General features: G+C 40.5%; 1 protein-coding gene across 1 annotated transcript in view; it reads left to right on the top strand.

The window, feature by feature from the left end:
• LOC134211133 (lachesin) overlaps positions 1-21088 on the top strand; it is a 410850-nt gene that overhangs the window by 354801 nt on the left and 34961 nt on the right. Inside the window, exon 5 of the mRNA XM_062687766.1 lies at positions 1630-1791. Within this exon, the coding sequence (XP_062543750.1) occupies positions 1630-1791 (162 nt within the window). The remainder of the gene's footprint in view (positions 1-1629; positions 1792-21088) is intronic.

Genomic DNA, 21088 nt, shown 5'->3' with positions numbered 1-21088 from the left:
TATACGAAACATGTGTGATAATAATTAAATTAGGATCTCCGAACTGTACTGGAATTTGAATCAAATGGTCTACCGAATCAACCAAGGCTTCCATGATGCCCCCAGCCGCAGTATCAACCCAATTATGTCCTCCGAGTATTTGTCTTTCACTTGCGTCTCAAATCCAAATATATGAGATGTTGTATGATCTCCAAATTGTCCTGGAGTTCCACGCATTCCAAGATAAAACTGTCACATAAGCGCTTAATAATCGCATTTAACTGATTGCAACCATCGAAACTGTGCAAGTTGTCTCAAATTCCACATACTTTGCTACATGTTTTAAACTGCGCCAATCACGCATCAAATTACATAATTTCGATGATCTTCAATTTTTAGACAGTTATAATGACTTTGAACTACAAATATGCTTACCTCTACAGTATCTTGTTTAGAGTAGAACATCAATGAATCATCATTCGGGTCTCATATAGACCCTAAACTTTGAAAGAACAAGAGCATCAAAAGCGGTATTTTGTTCGTGTGTCAATTAGGAGCACCCTATGGAAATGTCGTCTTCTATGTAGCAATTGCATATTGTAGCACATTCTCCGGAAACACTACAAACATTTATAATTTAAGCACTCTTTGTTTGATAAACTTTGCCCCCATATGCACAATGACTGTCATTCGGTCCAAGCGGGACCTTGACGGTGACATGCACTGACATGCATCCAAGTGGGACCCCGTCAACAAAGCCCCTGGAGGAGAGAAAGGCCGTATACTAACTATTCAGATGTCTGCTACGGAACCATGCAGAACACAATCGACAAACAACTCGCAGAACCGCAAATATAAAATGTACGCAAACAGTTTGCTTAATTTATTCGAGTATGTCCTACTGCTGTGCTCCGATAGGAAGAGAACGTTTCCGGTGACAGCTCTAGCTGCCACAGTTCAATGATGGGGATGGCGACGTAGTTGCGACAGGATGGGCTCTGCTGTAAATTTTCAAAATTTGCTTCCAATTGCAGAGAGGGGCTGCAGGCACCGGAAGAGCACAAGGCGAAGCAGTTCATTATGCAAACACGCACAAAGGGACATCAGTAGCTAGCATCAATGGGAAACACGTTTAACAGAATTAGGTATATCCGTAATGGATGAAAATTTAATTAATTTAGCCATTCCAACTGATGATGGGAGCAGTTTGCGTGAAAATATCCATAAAGCGCAGAATTATTCCTGATCGGGGTTAAATGGGCGATATGGCTAATGAAATGGGCAATTTAGTTATTATTGAACAGAACTAAACTAATGGTGATCAGGGAGAAGCAAAGCTATAGCGAGGGAATTGACTCATCGATAGCAGGACCCACTGCCAAACTAAACAATGTCATCAATTTATAATTATAGTTACAGAGCAAAAGAAGGAACACCAACTCTGAAAAATGTATTGTTCTATGAATAGTTTTATGTATTATTTTTATTATGTATTTTGTTACATTTGTTTTGTCTTTAAAACTGTTGTTTCTAACAAATCATTGCATTCCAAAGCTTTCATTTGCTACGGCATCAAATAACACAATCACATTGCAGATGGATTTAAAATGAAGACAATTGATTTTTGTCCTTACTTTTTCCCCCTCCAAGTGCCTCCAAATATTTTGGACATTGAAAGCACTCCATCCTCGGTGGCGGTACGAGAAAACCAAAATATCAACATGACATGTCGAGCAGATGGATTTCCCACACCCAAAATCATCTGGCGGAGGGAGGACGGCCAGAGCATCACCGTCGAGCGGAAGAAAAAAGGTAAGTTATAGGATACTATTTACGTTCATAAACGTCCTTGGCTAAAATGCACAGGAATTTCAAATAGCTTTTACGAAACTTATGCCACCAAAGTCAGGCTACACAAAATTTGTATCATCAAATCATTACACAAAAAATACCACTCTCATCCCTTATCTTCCCACCCGTAACACGTTTTGTTTGGTTCGCCAACAACCTCCCCACCTCCCTAAATTTTGTTACACTATTTGGGCATGGCGGTTCATTTGGCGGAGCGTATGACCTCTGACGCGACATCATCATCATCATCTTCACCGTTGTAGCACCGGGTTCAAGTTTCCGTGACAGAATCGGGGCCACTGCCCCCAAAACGATACACAACATGCACCACAAAAACGAAGATAAATCGATTTTTGATTATTGTTCGAGATTTGGTATGAGATAGACTCACAGCGTCGTTGTCGTCGTCGATGTCGTGTTCGTCGGCTACGTGGCGAATGAAATTTGCCTGACTTGGTGGTCTCTATCATAAATGTTTGATTTTGGGAATGGGTGTGTCTGCTTGTGAGCGGAGAAAGTTCGAAAAGCTTTGCACTAATGGTAAATTTTGGACATACGGAAAGAGAAGCGGCGAAGGGAGATTGATGTTGACCTATGAAGTGCCATTCAGGGTGGGATGCAGAACATGACAGAAAGTTCATTAAGTTCGGTGTTCTCGGGCAGTTGTCTCATGTATTGTTTCTCTTTAGTGACGAACTGTCGACATCAGATCTTTCGATATACAATAACGGAGTTTTTGTATATCACAGAACATCGATGTAATTCAAACGGGAACTCCACAGCTTCATCTTCACAGTTGTTCCAGTTGGTAGATTATTTGAATGTAACATAGCATGTGAGAAACGACCCACCAGGTTGCCGGCCAAGCACGCTACCACTCAACCACAGGTTGCATTCTTCGTAATAAGTATATGGAGATGAGTGTTCGACTGTAATATTCTGTAATTATGTTGTTATATTCGGCTTTGCAGTCCAAGAACTCGGTCAAAACGATAATTTTATGTTTGTCCCTACGTTTCGGCACTGATTAGTACCATCTTCAGGGGAGACTAGGGGATAATTTAATTTGAAATTTTTGAATACAAAATTATTTGTTTTTTTTTTACAAATTATAACTTACGTTCATGGGTTTCGTTCGTCGTTAAGTGTCCTTTCTAAGATAATTGTCTGTAGTGTTTTTTGGTAGTTGATACATGTGCTAAATAATGGTTTTAAATTATTTTATGTTTAGTGCAACTATACAATATGACTCACTTTTGCTTTTTGCCTGTTTTTTTGGTAAATTTTGTCAGCGTTTTTAGAATTTTCATTTGCACTTTCACTAGTTTTGGAGTATATCGCTAGGCTGATGGGTTTTTGATTATTGTGTTTGGATATTATGGTAGTGTGTTAGATTCAGACATAATATTGGGCGTACCTGTCTGAAATTGATCTGTTTTTTCTTTGAGGGTATGTAGAATGGCAGCGTATGCTGTATTGAGACCATTTACATCTATACGTCTGTTTACAGTATTTTGTGTGTTGTATATGTGACACATTTCGAGAAAGGCTAAGGTGTTTGTGTTGGTACTGTGGTCCAAAATTGTTGTTTTTTCAAAATTGAACCTGTGTTGTTGCTCTATGCAGTGTTCAATTAGAGCTGTTCTACCTTTGAGTTCAGCTATTTGGGTTTGATGTTTGTCCATGTCAAGAAGGTATTGGTCCAGCTTTTTGACATGTGTTTTGTGCCCATATAGTCGTGTACATAGCTTATTCTGTGTCATACCAATGTAGCTGTGGTTACAATCCATACACGGGATGTTATAAATTACGTTGTTTTTATCTAGTTTGTTTTTAGGATCTTTTACGTTTGTGTGTAGGTTTTTAATTGAGTGGTTCTGTCTGTCTACCAGCAGGCGCAGCAGGCGGGGAAAATCTCACAAAAAATAAAATATTTGATACTTCAATTCTTTTTTACTGTCAGATGCAGAAAACAAAACCAGTGACAATCTTAGACAACCAGACACAGCATTTCTAGACCAACATTTGAAAAGGGCGTAACAGCCAAAATTTATTCCTTCTGATTCTTCGTCTACATATATAGCTATATATGTGGACGAAGAATCAGAAAGAATAAATTTTGGCTGTTACGCCCTTTTCAAATGTTGGTCTAGATTTGATGAAAAAAAATCACAGACAACAGATGTTGAAAATTTTGATTTTTTTAAATGCAGGAAAGAATCTATCACTCTTAAAAATTAAAAAAAAGCACTTCCGCGGGCGCTATTGCGTCCACGAATAAACTAGTTATTAAATAAAATAAAAACAAAATTCCATACAAATGAAACAAAAATTTCAGCATAACTCGAGAACTAATCAGAGAATTCATCAATTTTAGGCGAAACGAAGTTCGTCGGGTCTGCTAGTAAATAAATAAATTGCACTAACGATATGTAACATATCATGAGAGGCGTTTTCCACTAGCTGTTACGATAATGAACTGATACGGGAGGTTATATGTAAAAAATGTAAAAAAAATAGTCCCCAATAAAAGATAAGCGAGAACGAAGCGTTTTATCATAGCTCCTCGGTGGGGAAATTTCATGAATTTCTTCGGGATTCCTAAGGAAATAATATGGGAAAATGGTGTGAGTAATTCTGCGGAATTTTCACGGAAATCAATCCAATACTACGCGATTAAATAAGGTAGATTGTTACAAATTTTAACCGACTTGAGGCATTTATTTCAGCTGCGTGCCAAATTTGGAACAACGGCGTGCCGATGCAATAACATCCCTTCCATGAAGTCGCCGCCCTCTAACCAGTTCTAGGCTGAACACTGTTTTCGCTTGTCGTTCTTTTAAAATTCGCCCTAAGTCACCAGCCCACTGAAGTCTGCCGTATTTTATACGATTGAAAACATTTATTGCCCTATTCTCTTTGTAAACTTGATACACTTGATTCATGCGCGTCACATACCATTTAATAGTATGTTTTAGAATTTTAGAATTCACGCTTCATGTCCGCAAAGGCAGAAGAGCCGTTTGGTTAAAAGTTGTTCGTTCGAAATCCATTTGGCCTAAGGCTACTAAGCTAAAAGCTGTTCGGGGGAATATGTCATTTGACCAAACAAACCATTAGGCCGAAATTCATCTAACTGGAAGAAACATACGGCCGAAAACATCGTTTGATTGAACTGATCATTTAGTCGAAAATGTTGTTTGGCCAAACTAATAATTTGACCGAAATGGTCGTTTGGCAGAAAAGGTCAATTGATCGAAGATATCATTTCTAATGCGTCATACGGATGGAAATAAAATTTGGCCGAACAGAAGTAAGTATGTATTGTGAAGAAATGTGGCAATTTTTTATCATTACTTTCGGCATACGCTGAAACCAATACAAAGTGTAAAGGTCGCTATCTGCCGTGGTAGTTTCCGCTGGTCCCATTTCAAGGATCTCGGGATGATGCGCTGCTTAGCTAGCCTACGTTTGCTCACGATGACGGTCGTACGGAAAAGAGGCTGAATATTGCTCTCGACAGTTTCACGGCGATGCGAAGCGAGAGAAAGGTGAGAGTTGTCTTCCGCATTCATGCTCAAAAGACAGTCTGAGCTCGGGTTATACTGTACGGCTTACATCTCCTCTCCAGGGGCATAACAATACCGCACATCCCCCTTCCACAATAAAGTAGAATTACCATTCTGTTTCAATGTCCCGTCGCTTTTGTCCTTGACTTTCGCTTTAAAATGAAGAATTCTATTCAAAATTTATAACTATCGTTTCATGGCTACATATATTTTGTAGTTTTGCTACTTACAAATGACCAATATCAGCATATACGAATTAATGTGTATAGATTTAACAAGTGCTGCGCATAACAGTAAAATAAGTCTCATTTGGAAAATTACGCATGGAATATTTCCTTCGATCGATCCCAGTCGACATAATTTTCGGTTCAGTGTATCGTTTCGTTTCCACTAAAGGCCTTTTCATGTAACACTGCCAAAGACTGAACTTGTTTACAAATAAGTTTACAACTGTTTACAACAGTTTACAACATGGGTTTGACATTTAAACGGGGTATTCCATTGAATAACAGTGCGATAGGTACGAGAAAAAAAATTACAAATATTTATCGACCCAGTTGTAAATTTCGATTTTGCATAGAGAGTACATCTCACCCCTCTATCTATCCCATCAGTGTGCACGAAAGCTCCCATCTCTCAATGTTTTATCAACCTAGTCCTTCAGCAAACACTATTTATAGGAAAAAATAAGGAGAAAAAAACAGTTTTACCGGAGGACTACGGTCGAGTTCAATCGCTAATGGTTTATAATTTCATGGGATGTAAACCACGGTATGAAGTAAGTATATTCCTATTCATTTCTGCCCCACCAGGATGAGGTGAAAGTGACATCGAAGATACGTAAAGGTCAAATTGAACTGCAACGTTTTATCATGTTTTATTCCATATATGTTTAATGCTGATTTTATACCATCAATATTAGCAATTCTAGCAAGAGAAAAAACGGTTAGAGGAAATTGGTTTTTGTTATTAACCTTCAAGTGACCAAACGTAGTCTTCCATGTAGGAAGGAGGTTTAATGGTTCTGATCGGGCGAATTAGTATCTCCGTAGTTGGAATATGTTTGTCCTTCACGCTAGTAGGAGTAACATCAACTGTTTTGGGGTTTGATGCACGCCAAGGTCCTACCTTTTTTGCCTGAGTTACATGCCTCTTAATGATTTGGCCGCTATCAGTCTGTAAGACAAGACTCCCAATATTCTCCTTGATAACTGTATATCGCTGTGGGTCATATCTACTATCTCCTTTAGCGCGGATTAGTCGTTCGATAATGACCATATCGCCTGGTCCTACTCGGCATGACCTTGCTCCTCTTCTGGTATCCTCGCGTTCTTTGGCTTTGAGCTTTTCAAGTTTGTCTCTGTAGTTAAGAAGTTCCTCACCACATACCACTTTCTCGTGGCGTACCAACGGGAGTCTACGCTTTATTTTCCGACCAAGCATTACTTCCTCTGGTGGGAAACCGGTTACCGAATGAGCGGCAGAGTTGTGAGCGTTCACAGCCGCCTGTAGCTCCTCCTTGAAACAAGAACGATTACTGACCGCGGACGCCATCGCTTTATTCACAAGCCTCATATAGCATTCTACGAGGCCGTTTTGTTGCGGGAATAAAGGGGTTGAGAAAACGGTTTCGATGCTACGGTCCGCACAATAAGTCCTATACTCATCCCCATTGAACGGCGGTCCGTTATCGGACCGAATACTTTTTGGGAAACCTTCACGTGCAAATATTTCTTCCAATACGAGTTTTGTCTGTTCAAAACTCGTCGATTTGACTGGGCGAGCAATTAGGAACCTACGAGTGAATCAACAAGAACGTAAAAAAAATCAAAAAATAGTGTAAAATTCAATAAAATACCTGGAGCGATAATCGACGATTAACAATATTGAAATGCCTCCGAACCTTGCATACGGCCCGTTGAAGTCCAGCGCGATACTTTCCCATACAGCTTGTGGGGCTAGGATTCTCTTCATGGGAGTTGGCTTCTCCGGTCGACCGTTTGTCGCACAGGTTTGGCAGGCTCTCACCCACTCTTCAGCATCAGTGGCTAGGCCCGGCCACCACACGCGCTCTCGCAGGATGCTCTTGAATTTTGCCGCCATTGGATGCCCATCATGAGCCAGGTTAAGAGTTTTGTCCCGTAGCCTACTGGGAACTACAGCACAGCCGTTTTTAACTAGGATTCCTTCGTTAAAAGACAGATCTTTAGCTACGCTCTCGTACCGTCTTAGTTCCTTGCGCCATACATCACTCTCTAATGAATCGATAACATCTTGAAGTATGGGGTCTAGAGCCGTCTCTTCTTGGAGCTCTTTACCGTTAGAATCCAACTGAATTGGCCTCCAGTGCGGCTATTTCCCATGGACTGTGTCGTTCGTCGAAAGCATCGTCGCTGCCGATGTACAGCCGTGATGATGGGTCAGCGATATTGTCGCGCCCACGGATGAATTCCACGTCGTAGTTATACGGACTTAGGCGAAGAGCCCACCCATCCGCTCTTGTTAGGGCCCTTTTCGTGTTCTCACGTGATCGATTTAAAATAAAGGCAACGCCCTGCGCGTCGGTTCTAAGTGTGAAATACCGTCCTAGCAAGAAGAACGAAAAATGTTCAACGGCCCACACTGTTGCCAGGGCCTCACGTTGGTTTTGCGCATACCTCTTTTCAGTGTCCGTGAGAGCTTTCGACGCGAAACTAATGATGCGGGGTGGATTGCTTGAGTTTTCCTGCACAAGTACCGCACCAAGGGCCTTGGGTGACGCATCCGTGTATAAGATAGTATTTTCATTTTCGGCGAAGTACCCTAGTGTCGTTGTGCAACGTGTGATTCGGTCCTTCACAGTTTCGAAAGCTGCAAGTTGTTCAGGACCCCAGCACCAGTTTTTGTTGGTTGTGGCGGACCAGAGAGGGCTTGATATATCCGCAAAATCCTTTATGTAAGGGCTAACATATGAGGCTAATCCAAGGAAGCTTTTGAGTTCCGACACGGTGGATGGCGGTCGAAAACGACGGATTGCTTTCACTTTTGCGTCGTCTACATGGAATCCATGTGCATCCAAGCCGTGTCCCAAGAATGTAGTGAAATCTTTATCAAACTCACATTTCTCTTCGTTGAGGGTAAGATTATTCGCTCTGATTATTCTCAGTACCTCTCCAGTGGTGGTCCTTAGCTTCTCTAACGTATCGGCGAATATCAAAACATCGTCTATATAGACGATTTTGTTGTCCACCCCTTCCAGCAAACGGCACATTTCCTCTGGAAAATTTCAGTGCGCAGTTCACACCGAACATTAGCCGGGTGAACCGATACATGCCGTTTTCTGTAAGGAATGTCGTAAGATCTCGTGATTCCTTACAGAGCTCAAGGTGGTAGTAGGCGTTACGAAGGTCCAACTTGCTGAAAAACTTTGCTCCGTGAAGTTTCACCTTCATTTCTTGTATTAGCGGCATGCGGAAGTATTCGCGTTTGATTGCTTTGTTCGGTGCCCGCATGTTGACAACCAAACGGAAGTCGTTCTTCCCTTTAGGGACCGCCGACATGCCGCTTATCCATTCCGGTGCTTTTGTGACACGCTCGATTATACCACGAGACTCCATTTCATCAAGACGAGCCCTAGCTGCTTCTCGGAACGCCACCGGAACGTTGTAGTATGCGTTCCTTTCAGGAGGGATGCATCCACACTAAACTTGATCCTTATACCCGGCATTTTTGGAAAGATTTCATTGGCTGTAGCTTCCTCGCAACTGTTCACCGAAAGTCCCACCTTCAACAGTTTCAGTTCGCTTGCAGTTTGTCGCCCGAGAAGAGATCGACGACCTTCATCAACGACAAGGAACTCTGCTGTTACGACTGGCTTAGTCGCATCAACGACCTCTACGCATGCCCTGAATGCACAACGCACCTTCATTGGAGTCCGTACTGCGTAAGCTCGGAGCTCCCTGATCTCAATCTCTTCGATTGGTTCCAATATAGCAGTTCCTTCAAAAAACTGCTCTCTCAATTGTAGCCAATCACTCCCACCTACGACATTGACGTCAGCGCCTGAATCAACAAGGAAACTGCATGGGCTGGACGAACCAATACGACAACGTACAATTGCATCGCTAATAGATGAAACGGTATTGATTTGCTAGAACAAAATAATATGGAAAATAGTCAATCAAATGAGGGAAGGCAAAATGTGTGGAACTGCTTTTTATTATCGAAATAAGATCATAGGAATGATGGTCAGTGAACTTGAATGGTCACATATCATGTGTTACTGGTTATACCTGCTCGTCATTCAGCTCCTGCTTCCATCCAGGTGGAAGGCGCTTGCGGGGAATGTCTCGTTGTCTCTCATCTACATGATTGATACCGGAGTTTCTGGGTTTATTACGACAGGTGGTGGCGAAGTGTCCTAGGCGACCGCACGTGTTGCATGTTTTATTCACATCAGGACACGTATTTCTTCGGTGGTACTGATAACCGCACCTCCAACAGCGAGTGCGTTGGCCTTGACGGTGGTTCTGTAACGTTCCCCTCGATTTAATCTTCTCAAAATCTCTGTTTTCCCCGAAATGCCGCACCTTCCGAAAGGGTTCTCTTTCGTTACTACGTTCTCGTTCTCGTTTCCGATTGATTGCCAAGACTTCAGCGTTGTTGTCCGTATTTTGCTCGCCAGATTCATATGCCTCAACTCTAGTGGCTGCATGTACCACATAAGTTGCGTCATGTCCATAAGTTCGCGCAGCTGAAGCCAGCTCCCGGTTTTGCATCCCTTTAAACAGCTGCGCCAGGACGAAAAGAAAGTTGATCAACAGGGCTGTAGCCGCAAAGTCGGACCTTCTGAGTAAGCCTAGCGTGAAAAGTTACTATTGACTCGCTTTTCATTTGTCGCATAGCCTGTAACGCCTCATGTTCCGAAGCTGTGTCGGTCATGGTCTTGAAATAGTTGTTCACCCCAGCGACGAGGTTAGTGTAGCATCTCGGATCCTGGTAATTCGGTTGGAGGTTTGCGGTATTAATAATATCCTGTAGACTCTTTCCGATTGATAAGTACAACAGCTTCGCTCGATCCGCTGATCCCGTGAAGGTTGATAGAGACGCTGAGATCTCGAAATTTTCGATGAAGCTTTGCCAGTTCTCCCAAAGCTTGTTGGACGGGATGTCTTTGGGAAATTTGGGAATAAGGTCCCAACGGATGTTAGAGGTTCTCTCGGTGAATCCGGAATAAGAAGTTGGACCGGGGTGAGGCTTCTCACTCTCGGTAACAATGTCTATCGGATTAGTTTCGGATAAACGTTTCGGGGTATCTCCGAGCGTACGATCCAAGCGCCGTAGTCCCGCTACATCACCTGTTTCCACTATTACTGGATCCTGAGTTTCCACTGTCTCGTGGGCGGCAACTTCAAGGTCGTCGGAATAAAATGAACTTCCGTCACTTTGATCTTCGCCGATCTCGAGTTTGTCATAATCTTCGGCCGGTGGGGCCAGTACATATTTACCGCCGGTAGACATGTCGCCCAATCTGTTGAAAACGAGAGACACAAATTGTTCGATAAGCATACTTAGCAAAATGTTCATCATTTAACGAATATGCATGTATGAGCCCGTAACGTGCCCACAACGTTTCAAATTGTCTATCGAATAGTGCTCAAACCTGATCAAAATATTCACGTATGAATTTGTCCTTTATTTTATTACGTCTTTATGATTTGCAGTGCTCAGTATCAATAATTCAAACTAAAATTGACATTACTCGTTCGGTATTCTACCAGAACACCTTGAAATAATGCTGATCACAATCAGATTTCTGTTATTCTTGTGAAACACAGTTATACTCCAGTGTTCTTTCGAAACACCTTGTGGGATTTGAACCACGAACCAACGGAAACACTTCTGATATGGTTCCCAAGAAACACAACGAGTAATAATACAACATATACCAATGCAATTCGAATCTCCGGTGTTCTTCTAGAACACCTTGTGACGCTCCTAGCCACAAACATATTATTGTAATTCACGTCAAAGGCAATCAGAATCCGGTATTCTTCCAGAACACCTTGTGGGATCTAGGCCACAAACCGATGCAAGCAAACTTAATATGGTCTTCAAGACACTCTTCGAGTAACAACAAAATCAAGCATCTCAATCCTAATCTCCGGTGTTCTTCCAGAACACCTTGTGGTGCTCTTAGCCACAAACCAACTTATTCATTATGTTATTCATGTCGACATACACTCATGTTCCGGTGTTCTTCTAGAACACCTTGTGGATTTTAAGCCACAAACCGACGAAATCCCTGACAAGAATGTGGTCTTCCAGACACACTTCGGGTATCTACAAGATCAAAGGTCTCAATCCAAATCTCCGGTGTTCTTCCAGAACACCTTGTGGCGCTCTTGGCCACAAACCAATCACTGCAAGTCATGTCAAAGGCAGTCACAATCCGGTGTTCTTCTAGGACACCTTGTGGGTTCTAGGCCACAAACTGATGCAAGAGCACCCAATATGGTCTTTAGGGCACATATCGAGTAATAACATAACTTTTACCAATGCAATCCGGATCTTCGGTGTTCTTCTAGAACAACTTGTGGCGCCCTTAGCCACAAACCAATTTCTTTAATTCATTTCAAAGGCAATCTTAATCCGGTGTTCTTCTAGAACACCTTGTGGGTTTCAAGCCACAAACCGATGCAAATACATTTCACGTGACTCCCATAACACAATTGAATTGCTACTTCCTTCCAATCAGGAAATTATCCAAACCAGGCCGCGTAGCAAAGAAACCACATCTTTTTTTTCTAGACGAATATCAAACGCACCCAAAATAAAGCTTTTCCAAGAACAGCCTGGCAGGATCGCCAATGTAAATGTCGCTATCTGCCGTGGTAGTTTCCGCTGGTCCGATTTCAAGGTTATCGGGATGATGCGCTGCTTAGCTAGCCTACGTCTGCTCACGATGACGGTCGTACGGAAAAGAGGCTGAGTATTTCTCTCGACAGTTTCACGGCGATGCGAAGCGAGAGAAAGGTGAGAGTTGTCTTCCGCATTCATGCTCAAAAGGCAGACTGATGCTCGGGTTATACTGTACGGCTTACATCTCCTCTCCAGGGGCATATCAATACCGCACACAAAGTACAGAACACTTTAAACAAAAATCTACACTCTATTGGGCCAAACACAATTGATACGTTTGCGTGCGTTTTGACAGTTTTCCCATGGGAAACTGTCAAAACGCACGCAAACGTATCCATTGTGTTTGGCCCATATGTTTTTTCATTATTCTATTTTTAATGTTTTGTGTTTATCTTTTTATTGTCAACGAAACAATATGAACGGCTCTATCTGTAATAGCCTATTCTGTAAAAATAAATCTGTTCTGTAAAATAAATCTAAAACTAAAAATCTCTTACCAATAACTGTGTTATCGAATGTTTTCCTGGGTTAAATAATTTATTGAATGAATTATTTCATCAGAAATTCAGATACACCCTTCCTATAAATATCGTAGCTTTTCGATACACCTTTCCACATGCATTAAACAATTTGTATTAAAACGAATTGCAATTCGAAATTCAATTCACTTTTTTTAAATAAAAACAAAACACAATTATATCAAAAATTTGCAGAAATGTATACAAAATATAAATTCAAAACTAAATAAAAGTGTCTTACAATTCATCTGGTATTCCTAATCAATCTTAAGCGGATAAGAAAAAATATAAAAAAACTATTTAAAATTATGTTCCCCTTTGAATGGCATGTTACAAAAACTTCACGCTGGCACACATTTCCATAGAGCTAACTTTGACTAACTTAACTTAACTTAACTCATCTGATCACAGGATATTATTCTTGCTTGTGCCAAGATATTATTCCTATTTAAAGAGAGCATTTGAGTTTCTGATAATGGTCTCGAATGTTGTTTTTTAAGGAATCGTTACTTCGTGTACCAGAGAAATTTTAAATGATTGAAAAAACATAGCTAATAATATTAAATTATCAGTTTCTTCATGCTAATCCCAATGCCACCCATTCTGGCTTATATTCAACCTATAATCTCAAGTTTTTTTCCCTGAACGTTTCCCAATAAAAAGATCTCCTGACCAGGTTGCTCATCTGTAGTCCATCCCACCATTAATCTCTCAACTGACAAACTTACGTCCGGGCAACTTTTCTCATTAAATATTTTATGACTGGCCACCCCTTTCCCCGTTGCGGAAAAGTGCAATTTTTCAAAAATTAATTGAAAACAATTCAGCTTTCCAGCAATTGGAAAGTAATTAAAACTGAACGAGCCAAATCCCACCAGCCAACAGCCAGCGATAGCAGCATCAGCCGCTTGCAGCCGAGTCCAAAAAGAGCGAATTCCAGTAAAAGATGCCAACGCTTTTTTTTTCGTTATCGCTGAGCCTCTTCTACTGTGCCGCTTATTTCATGATCGTGTAGCGAAGAATGAAAAACGGGACATGTGGCAGAAACTCCATCTCCAATATTTTCCACACGTTCCACCCATTGTAGCATGTTTGGAATGAGCTGCCTCGCAAAAGGATGCACATTAGACTAGTCAAAACATGTTTTAACCTATTTTACTTTAAGTTTTTCAACTCAGGCTGGACATCTACAGTGGAATGTAAGGCTACTGATCCTGGACTTCATCTCAAAGCTGCGATAGTCATCCCACGAAAAACAAAACAATGAAAAAACAAATTGATTTGATTCTTATTTTTGTGATTTTTTTCCAGCAGTGAGCACGCATGTTAGCAAAAGAAAGGACGAAATTTGTGCTGTATTTCTTTGTTTCGCGATGAGTTGAATATATGTTCAGTGAGATGGAAAACGGAGCAATTCCCCTATTCAGGTTTTGAAACCAGATTTTATTTGTGATGTTTGGATAACTAATTAAACTTAACGGAAAATATGGCAAAAACATTTAATCAGAATCATGACTGTAAACTTCAAATTATTTTTAGAGTTTTATAGCGACATATGTTCACTTGTTTTAAGAAAAGTAAATAGTATTCCATTTTATTCATTTAAAATGGCGGAATTGAATAAAATGTGTAGTACTAACTTATCTTATGATAAATATAAAATGTTTGAATGAACTTAGAAAATAATTGACGATTAATATTGTACCAAAGGCTTTAGAAAGCTGTCACGGACCCATCATGTTTCAAAGTGAAAGAGCAATTCATCAATAAAACGATGCCCTTTCTACATACGCCAGTCATCCTAATTTGCACAGTGAGATTAATTGACTAATCCTGGTCAATTTTGTCATTTCACTGATTCTAAGTTGTTGAATAATGGGTGTCTGCTGGCTCAACAATATCCAGGCATAAATACATTAAATTGAATATTGGATCAGTCTAGCATGTTGCACATCTCGCATAGAAAACAAAGTTTCATTTGTATCGCAGAATGTTTCCACATTCTTGCTCGTCCCATATGAACCAGAAATGTGCGAGTCTCCCAACGATGATGGTAACCAGCAGTAGGAAACGGCATGGAGTTGGAAAACTTTTGCCTTTTTATCCGACATAGAAAATTATTACGTTAGCTGCGCGTCCGAAAAATGTAACGATAAAATATAAGCCCAACCGGGAATGGTCAAATTGTTATGTTTATGGCTTATGTTTCCGGTACACAATAAATTGTGTAAAATTGGGAGCTATCCAGAGCAAAGGTGGCATATTTATTTATTTAATAATTATTAACTAGCTTGATATGCATTAACACATTGATACTTGAGATTTCACCGTGCATACATTGTCCAGCTGCTCGTGGGTGAACTTAATGCAGCGAATATTTTTAAGAATTGGAAATTATTAGAAGTGAACAAATCCATGTACACTGACCCCACATATATGTATGGGTCACTTTGTAACAAATGTTGGTCACTCCATTTTGCATGTAGGTTAAATGGAAATGACTCATATTAGTGCTTCACCCATGATTGTGGAGTCAGTGTACCTTCAGTACATTCTTTTATCGTGGATGTATGCTGCCGATAATCTCATACCAGTCCCATCTTTGCTGGATTTCCAATTTATTTGGGACAATAATACGAATAAGGGCAGTATGTTCAATGCGCATACAAGACTTACTGACGACATTGAGGTTTATTGAAATGTGTACGCACATAAAACAGAGGAGAGCAACAAAGACTTTTTCTACAAGCGGGGTCAACATAAATCTGTGTAAAACAATAAGGAAACAGCATATATGTCCGGCAGGCTGTTGCGCTTGGGCATAACTCTTAATCACAATTTCTCAAAAAAGCAAAATAAGTATACTATTACGAGTAATTTGAAAACGCAAACAAGCAAAGAACCGTCCCATCCAAAAGAAAACCTACATAGCTGAAAGGAATACTCAAGAGCTTCCACTCAGTGAAAAACGCATTTTAATTAATCGTTCCAATAAATAGTAATCGAATTTAATCTATAACGTAGTTTTCTGGAGATAATTGCGGCAACAATGCTGTTCCTGGCGCGAAAGATTATTATTACTAATTCAGACTAAGGCCGAAGTGGCCTGTGCGGTATTTAAGAGTCTTCTCCATTCGGTTCGGTCCATGGCTACACGTCGCCAACCACGTAGTCTACGGAGGGTCCGCAAGTCATCTTCCACCTGATCGATCCACCTAGAACCATTTTTACCGGATTACTGTTCGACATTCTGGCTACGTGCCTGGCCCACCGCAGTCGTCCGATTTTCGCGGTGTGAACGATGGACGGTTCTCCCAGCAGCTCATGCAACTCGTGATTCATTTGCCTCCTTTACGTACCGTCCGCCATCTGCACAACACCATAGATGGTACGTAGCACTTTACTCTCGAAAATTCCAAGTGCGCATTGGTCCTCCACGAGCATCGTCCAAGTCTCGTGTTCGTAGAGGACTACCGGTCTAATGAGCGTTTTGTAGATTGTCAGTTTGGTACGGCGGCGAACTCTATTCGATCGGAGCGTCTTGCGGAGTCCAAAGTACGTACGATTTCCAGCCACTATGCGTATCCGAATTTCTGTGCTGGTATCATTTTCGGCAGTCACCAGTGAGCCCAAGTACACGAATTCTTCTACCACCTCGATTTCGTCACCACCGATGCAAACTCGCGGTGGGTGGCTCACATTGTCTTCTCTTGAACCTCTTCCTATCATGTACTTCGTCTTCGACGTGTTGAAGACTAGTCCGATCCGCTTGGCTTCCCTCTTCAGTCTGATGTAGGCCTCCTCCATCTTCTCATAGTTACGTGCCATAATATCTATGTCATCGGCGAAGCCAACCCAAGCAGCACAACTTGTTTCACTACTGAACATTTCACTGTGTTGCAACATTCGGAAAGAAACAATCTTTGCGTATGTGCCATCAAATATAACTCTCTTGCAAGCTAAAAAGCGCAAGAGGTGGAGCCTACGGAAACATCCTTCGATTGCAGTAAAATTGCAATAATGTTGCAAAATACTACGGCGGAAAAAAATAAAATAAAATAACTGGATTCGATTTAAGGATCTTGTGATTGATAGTCCTTCACTCTACCACTGCACCATTCAACACTTCGAAGGGACTGCATGTTGACTCACCATAAAAACCATATGATTATGAAGTTTTGTACTCGAGTTTTCTGTTACTTGATTGCACCATCACCGGAAAAAATTGTAAGTTGTCAAAACGTTGAACGATGCTAAATTAAACATGAAGACACACTCAACATATCTGCAACTTAATTTAAACAAACAAATACATTTCGCATTGAAGTTACATGGTAAAAAATATGCAACTTCTTGATTTTGTTTCGTGTTTGCAACATAAAGTGCAGTTTTCTTTGGTTGTTTGTTTTCAAATGTCAAACACGTACTGCATTGCAATGTTAATGAAACATTGATCACAACTCGAAGGTTTTTGACATCTTGATGCAACTTTTTCGTGCTTTGATGTTTTACCAATGCCTTTAATGAAACTGTATAGAAACAAGATGCTTTTTGGAAGATGTTGCGTGTGCTACTTGGGAAATAGCTGGATGGACTTATTGAAAATTGTACCACTCGTGTTAATCCCTGTTCTTCGTATTACCCCTTCCAAAGCGATGTTGAATAGCAGACACGAAAGACCATCGAAGGCTTCGAAGGGACTCGAGAATGCCCCTGAAACTCGAACTACGCACATCACTCGATCCATCGTCGCTTTGATCAACCGTGTCAGTTTATCCGGAAATCCGTGTTCGTGCATTAGCTGCCATTACTGGTCCCGATCGATTGTATCATATGCGGCTTTGAAGTCAATGAATAGATGATGTGTGGGTACGTTGTATTCGCGGCATTTCTGCAGTACTTGGCGGATGGCGAACACAATGGCGCGAAAGATAGCACACACAAATTCAGGCTATGTTGCACTGCACGTTTCAGTGATGCCCTCAAAGAAGTTCAACAATCATGACTAAAGATTCGCAACCTATATTAAAATCGATTATTAATTATTGGGGCAATTTATCCTGATGCGGTTTTCGTTGAGTGAAAGCTCTTAAGTATTCCTTTTAGCTATGTAGGTTTTCTTTTAACCTACGCCTAATGGGGAAATGCTATAATAAGTTTAATGAAAAATATAATTTCCTCATACTAATTTACATGCAAACTTGAAACGGCTTGTGCTAAATCAGTTTTAATCCAAATGAGCTCAAATTTTCGGAAAACACTCAGAATGTATAACTGAATTAGATGAGCGTTGCGAAGCAAAATCGATTTTTGAACCACCCTAGTGGGACACAACTGTCATTTCTATTATTTCACGCACGCTACAAAGCTGAAACAAAGGGATTACAGTTGTGTATTGCTTCCGTATTGAGTAGTGTGCCCTTGAAAACGCGAGTGAATTTAGTTCTGGATTCTGGGAGATTTGTCCTTAATCTATATCGTAGTTTTCTGGAGTTAATATCGTAACTACTCAAAAGGCAACATTCCTGACGCGAAAGATAGCAAATTCAGGCTACTACATATATTGCACTGCACGTTTCAGTAATGCCCTTTGAGAAGATCAACGATCATGATCTAAGATTCGCAATCTGAATTAAAATCTACCTATTCTGGTTTCCGTTGCGTGAAAGCTCTTGAACGTGCACGCTAAATGGGATGGAAGTTAATATCTGCAAATGTAATGTCATCACTTTCAATCGAACAAGGAGTACAACCATCTTTGACTATAGGATATCAACAGAAAGCATCTGCCGCGCCATCAAGAATCTCGGCGTTCTGCTGGATGATAAGCTTAACTTTACCCAGCAGATAGCTTCAACGACCGCCAAGGCGTATGCGGTGCTTGGTTTTATCAAACGGAATACCCAGCAGTTTGAAGATGTTTATTGTCTAAAGACGCTCTACTGTGCTCTGGTACGTAGCGTACTAGAATATGGTGTGCTCGTATGGGCGCCTTATCATGCGGTGCAAATCGAGCGCATCGAACGAATACAACGCAACTTTATTCGATTTGCCCTTCGCTTGCTGCCGTGGAATGACCCTGTTCGACTGCCACCCTATGAAAATCGTTGCATTCTTATTAATTTGCCAACTTTGACCAGCTCCATGTTCTCCATTGCTACAACGCCTGTTTTTGTTCGACGTACTGTGTAACAACGTAGATTGCCCGATGCTTTTGAACAGCATTAACAGAACGACTCGCCAAACCGATTTTCTTCGTTTACCTATGCATCGCACTCTATTTGGGCAGAATAATCCGTTAGATGTCTGTTGTCGACGTTTCAACGAAGTGTCTTTTAATTTCGATTTTAATTTGCCAAAATGCATGTTTAGAAATAATATTAGTTACTAATGATATCTGTGTGTACGACTTTTCAATCGAAGATACATTACATAAATAAATAAATAAAAACATTATTGGATATAATCTAATGAGCGTGATGTATCAAAATCGATGTTTTGAACCATCCTAATAGTTATGATTCTACGAGCATAAGCCTAATGCTCGTAACTATACACTACAAGACATCAAGACTACTAAAAAAAAGCAAATATCCACACATCCAGGGAGTCATACACAGATATGTTGTGATTTAATTGTAATTCAATGCAGGAGCCCTTACTTTTCACACTGAAATAGTCAAATAATCCATAAACCTTCTTCGATAGTTATCCCGGTGATCAATACATCATGAGTGAAACCCCTTCAAAAGATAAATATGATTCATAAAAGAAAATTTTAATAAATGTACCAACCAAATTATACACTTGTACATGTACATGCATTGAAATTACATGGATCGTTGTTCGAACGCTTTGCCTTTTCATGCACATAGGGGAAAATACCTATTCTTGGTAGTCTAAGACATTCGCCAAATTCAAAGATAAAAGTAATGAATAATTACACTAAAACACAGGTGCAGCTCAATTGGTATACATTTGTTTGCTCTTCCTTTGATGATTGGTGTTTACTAAACAGTTTTTACCACAAACTCAGTGCAATGAGTTTGTTCAATTCAGCAACTAGACATGGAAGTAGAAAACTGGTAATGTATTGGTACCAAATGCTGGTTGTTTATATCCTCTAGTAGACAAATTCATTCTTATTAATCGGCCGCACCCTCAACTCGCTTCACTCAAATTTGGAATAAATTTTATTAATTATCAAAACTGGCTTAAAACAAAACATGAAAACATGACATCAATTTTATGTCATGTAGACAGATGGGCAAAAGTATTTAAACACATTGCAAAACAAATTTAACCCTTATGCGGAAATCAAAAAACAGAGGTGAAAGGCAGGTAGAGACCCGTGTGTATCCATATATTGGCATTTTCATCACTTTTACAATTTTCAACCTATTTGAATATTTTTGGCTATTTTGGAGAAGGGAACAGTGCAAAACGAAAACAAACCGGCTGGCTCTCCCATACTAAAATCCAAGATGACTGAATCGTGAATTTGGCAGATTAGAACACCTAGTGGTAGGGGAAGGGGGAGCAATATGCCCTAGCTAAGCAAACTCTGCTCTGTTGTCTTATTTGTAACGCTATTCATGGGTATTTTTAGATTATGCATCAGTTAAACAAGATAGCTAGTTGATGTCATTCAAAAATTGTCAAAAATCTCAATCATATTGATAATATTCACTTTTCAAAAAAGTGGTGATATTCTGTTGCCGGAAAACTCATGAGGCAAAACGCCTTTTAGCTGGTAGCTCCTAGGAACAAAGTACCACGCGTCGGCGAAGCAGCATTCTAGTATGGATAGTCCGTGGAGACGCAAGTATTTTTGTAGGTTATTGCCACTAGGGCGTTTTGCCTCGCCAAAATGTTAGATGTTTCTTCAAAATGTGGAAATTTTCGGTTTTTCCGACCTTCCCATGCACTATTTTGAAACTTTTTTCGCCTATCCTACATAATTTTAGATCTAGTTTTGTTACGGACATCTTAATGACGGTAAATATGAGGGAAACCACAAAAGGCGTTTTGCATCGGGGGGGCGTTTTGGGGCCTCTTCCCCTATATTCATCTTGGTTCTTATGATGGTTTTAGACCCCTCCCGTTTTCTGGAAGGGGATTCCCAAACAAATGAAGTACAAATTTCTGCTTGAATCGAAAATCAATCTAGTAAATGGAATCCAAATTTGTAAATTTAAAATACTTAGCCAATATAGACAGGATATCTTGGTCCGTGACTGTCTCGGCACGGTGGTTTCCATACCACTTACC

Source organism: Armigeres subalbatus, chromosome 2, assembly GCF_024139115.2.
Source record: "Armigeres subalbatus isolate Guangzhou_Male chromosome 2, GZ_Asu_2, whole genome shotgun sequence".
Taxonomy (NCBI): Eukaryota; Metazoa; Arthropoda; class Insecta; order Diptera; family Culicidae; genus Armigeres; species Armigeres subalbatus.
Note: the sequence above shows the minus strand (reverse complement) of the source record. Positions and strands in the feature narration are given on the sequence as shown.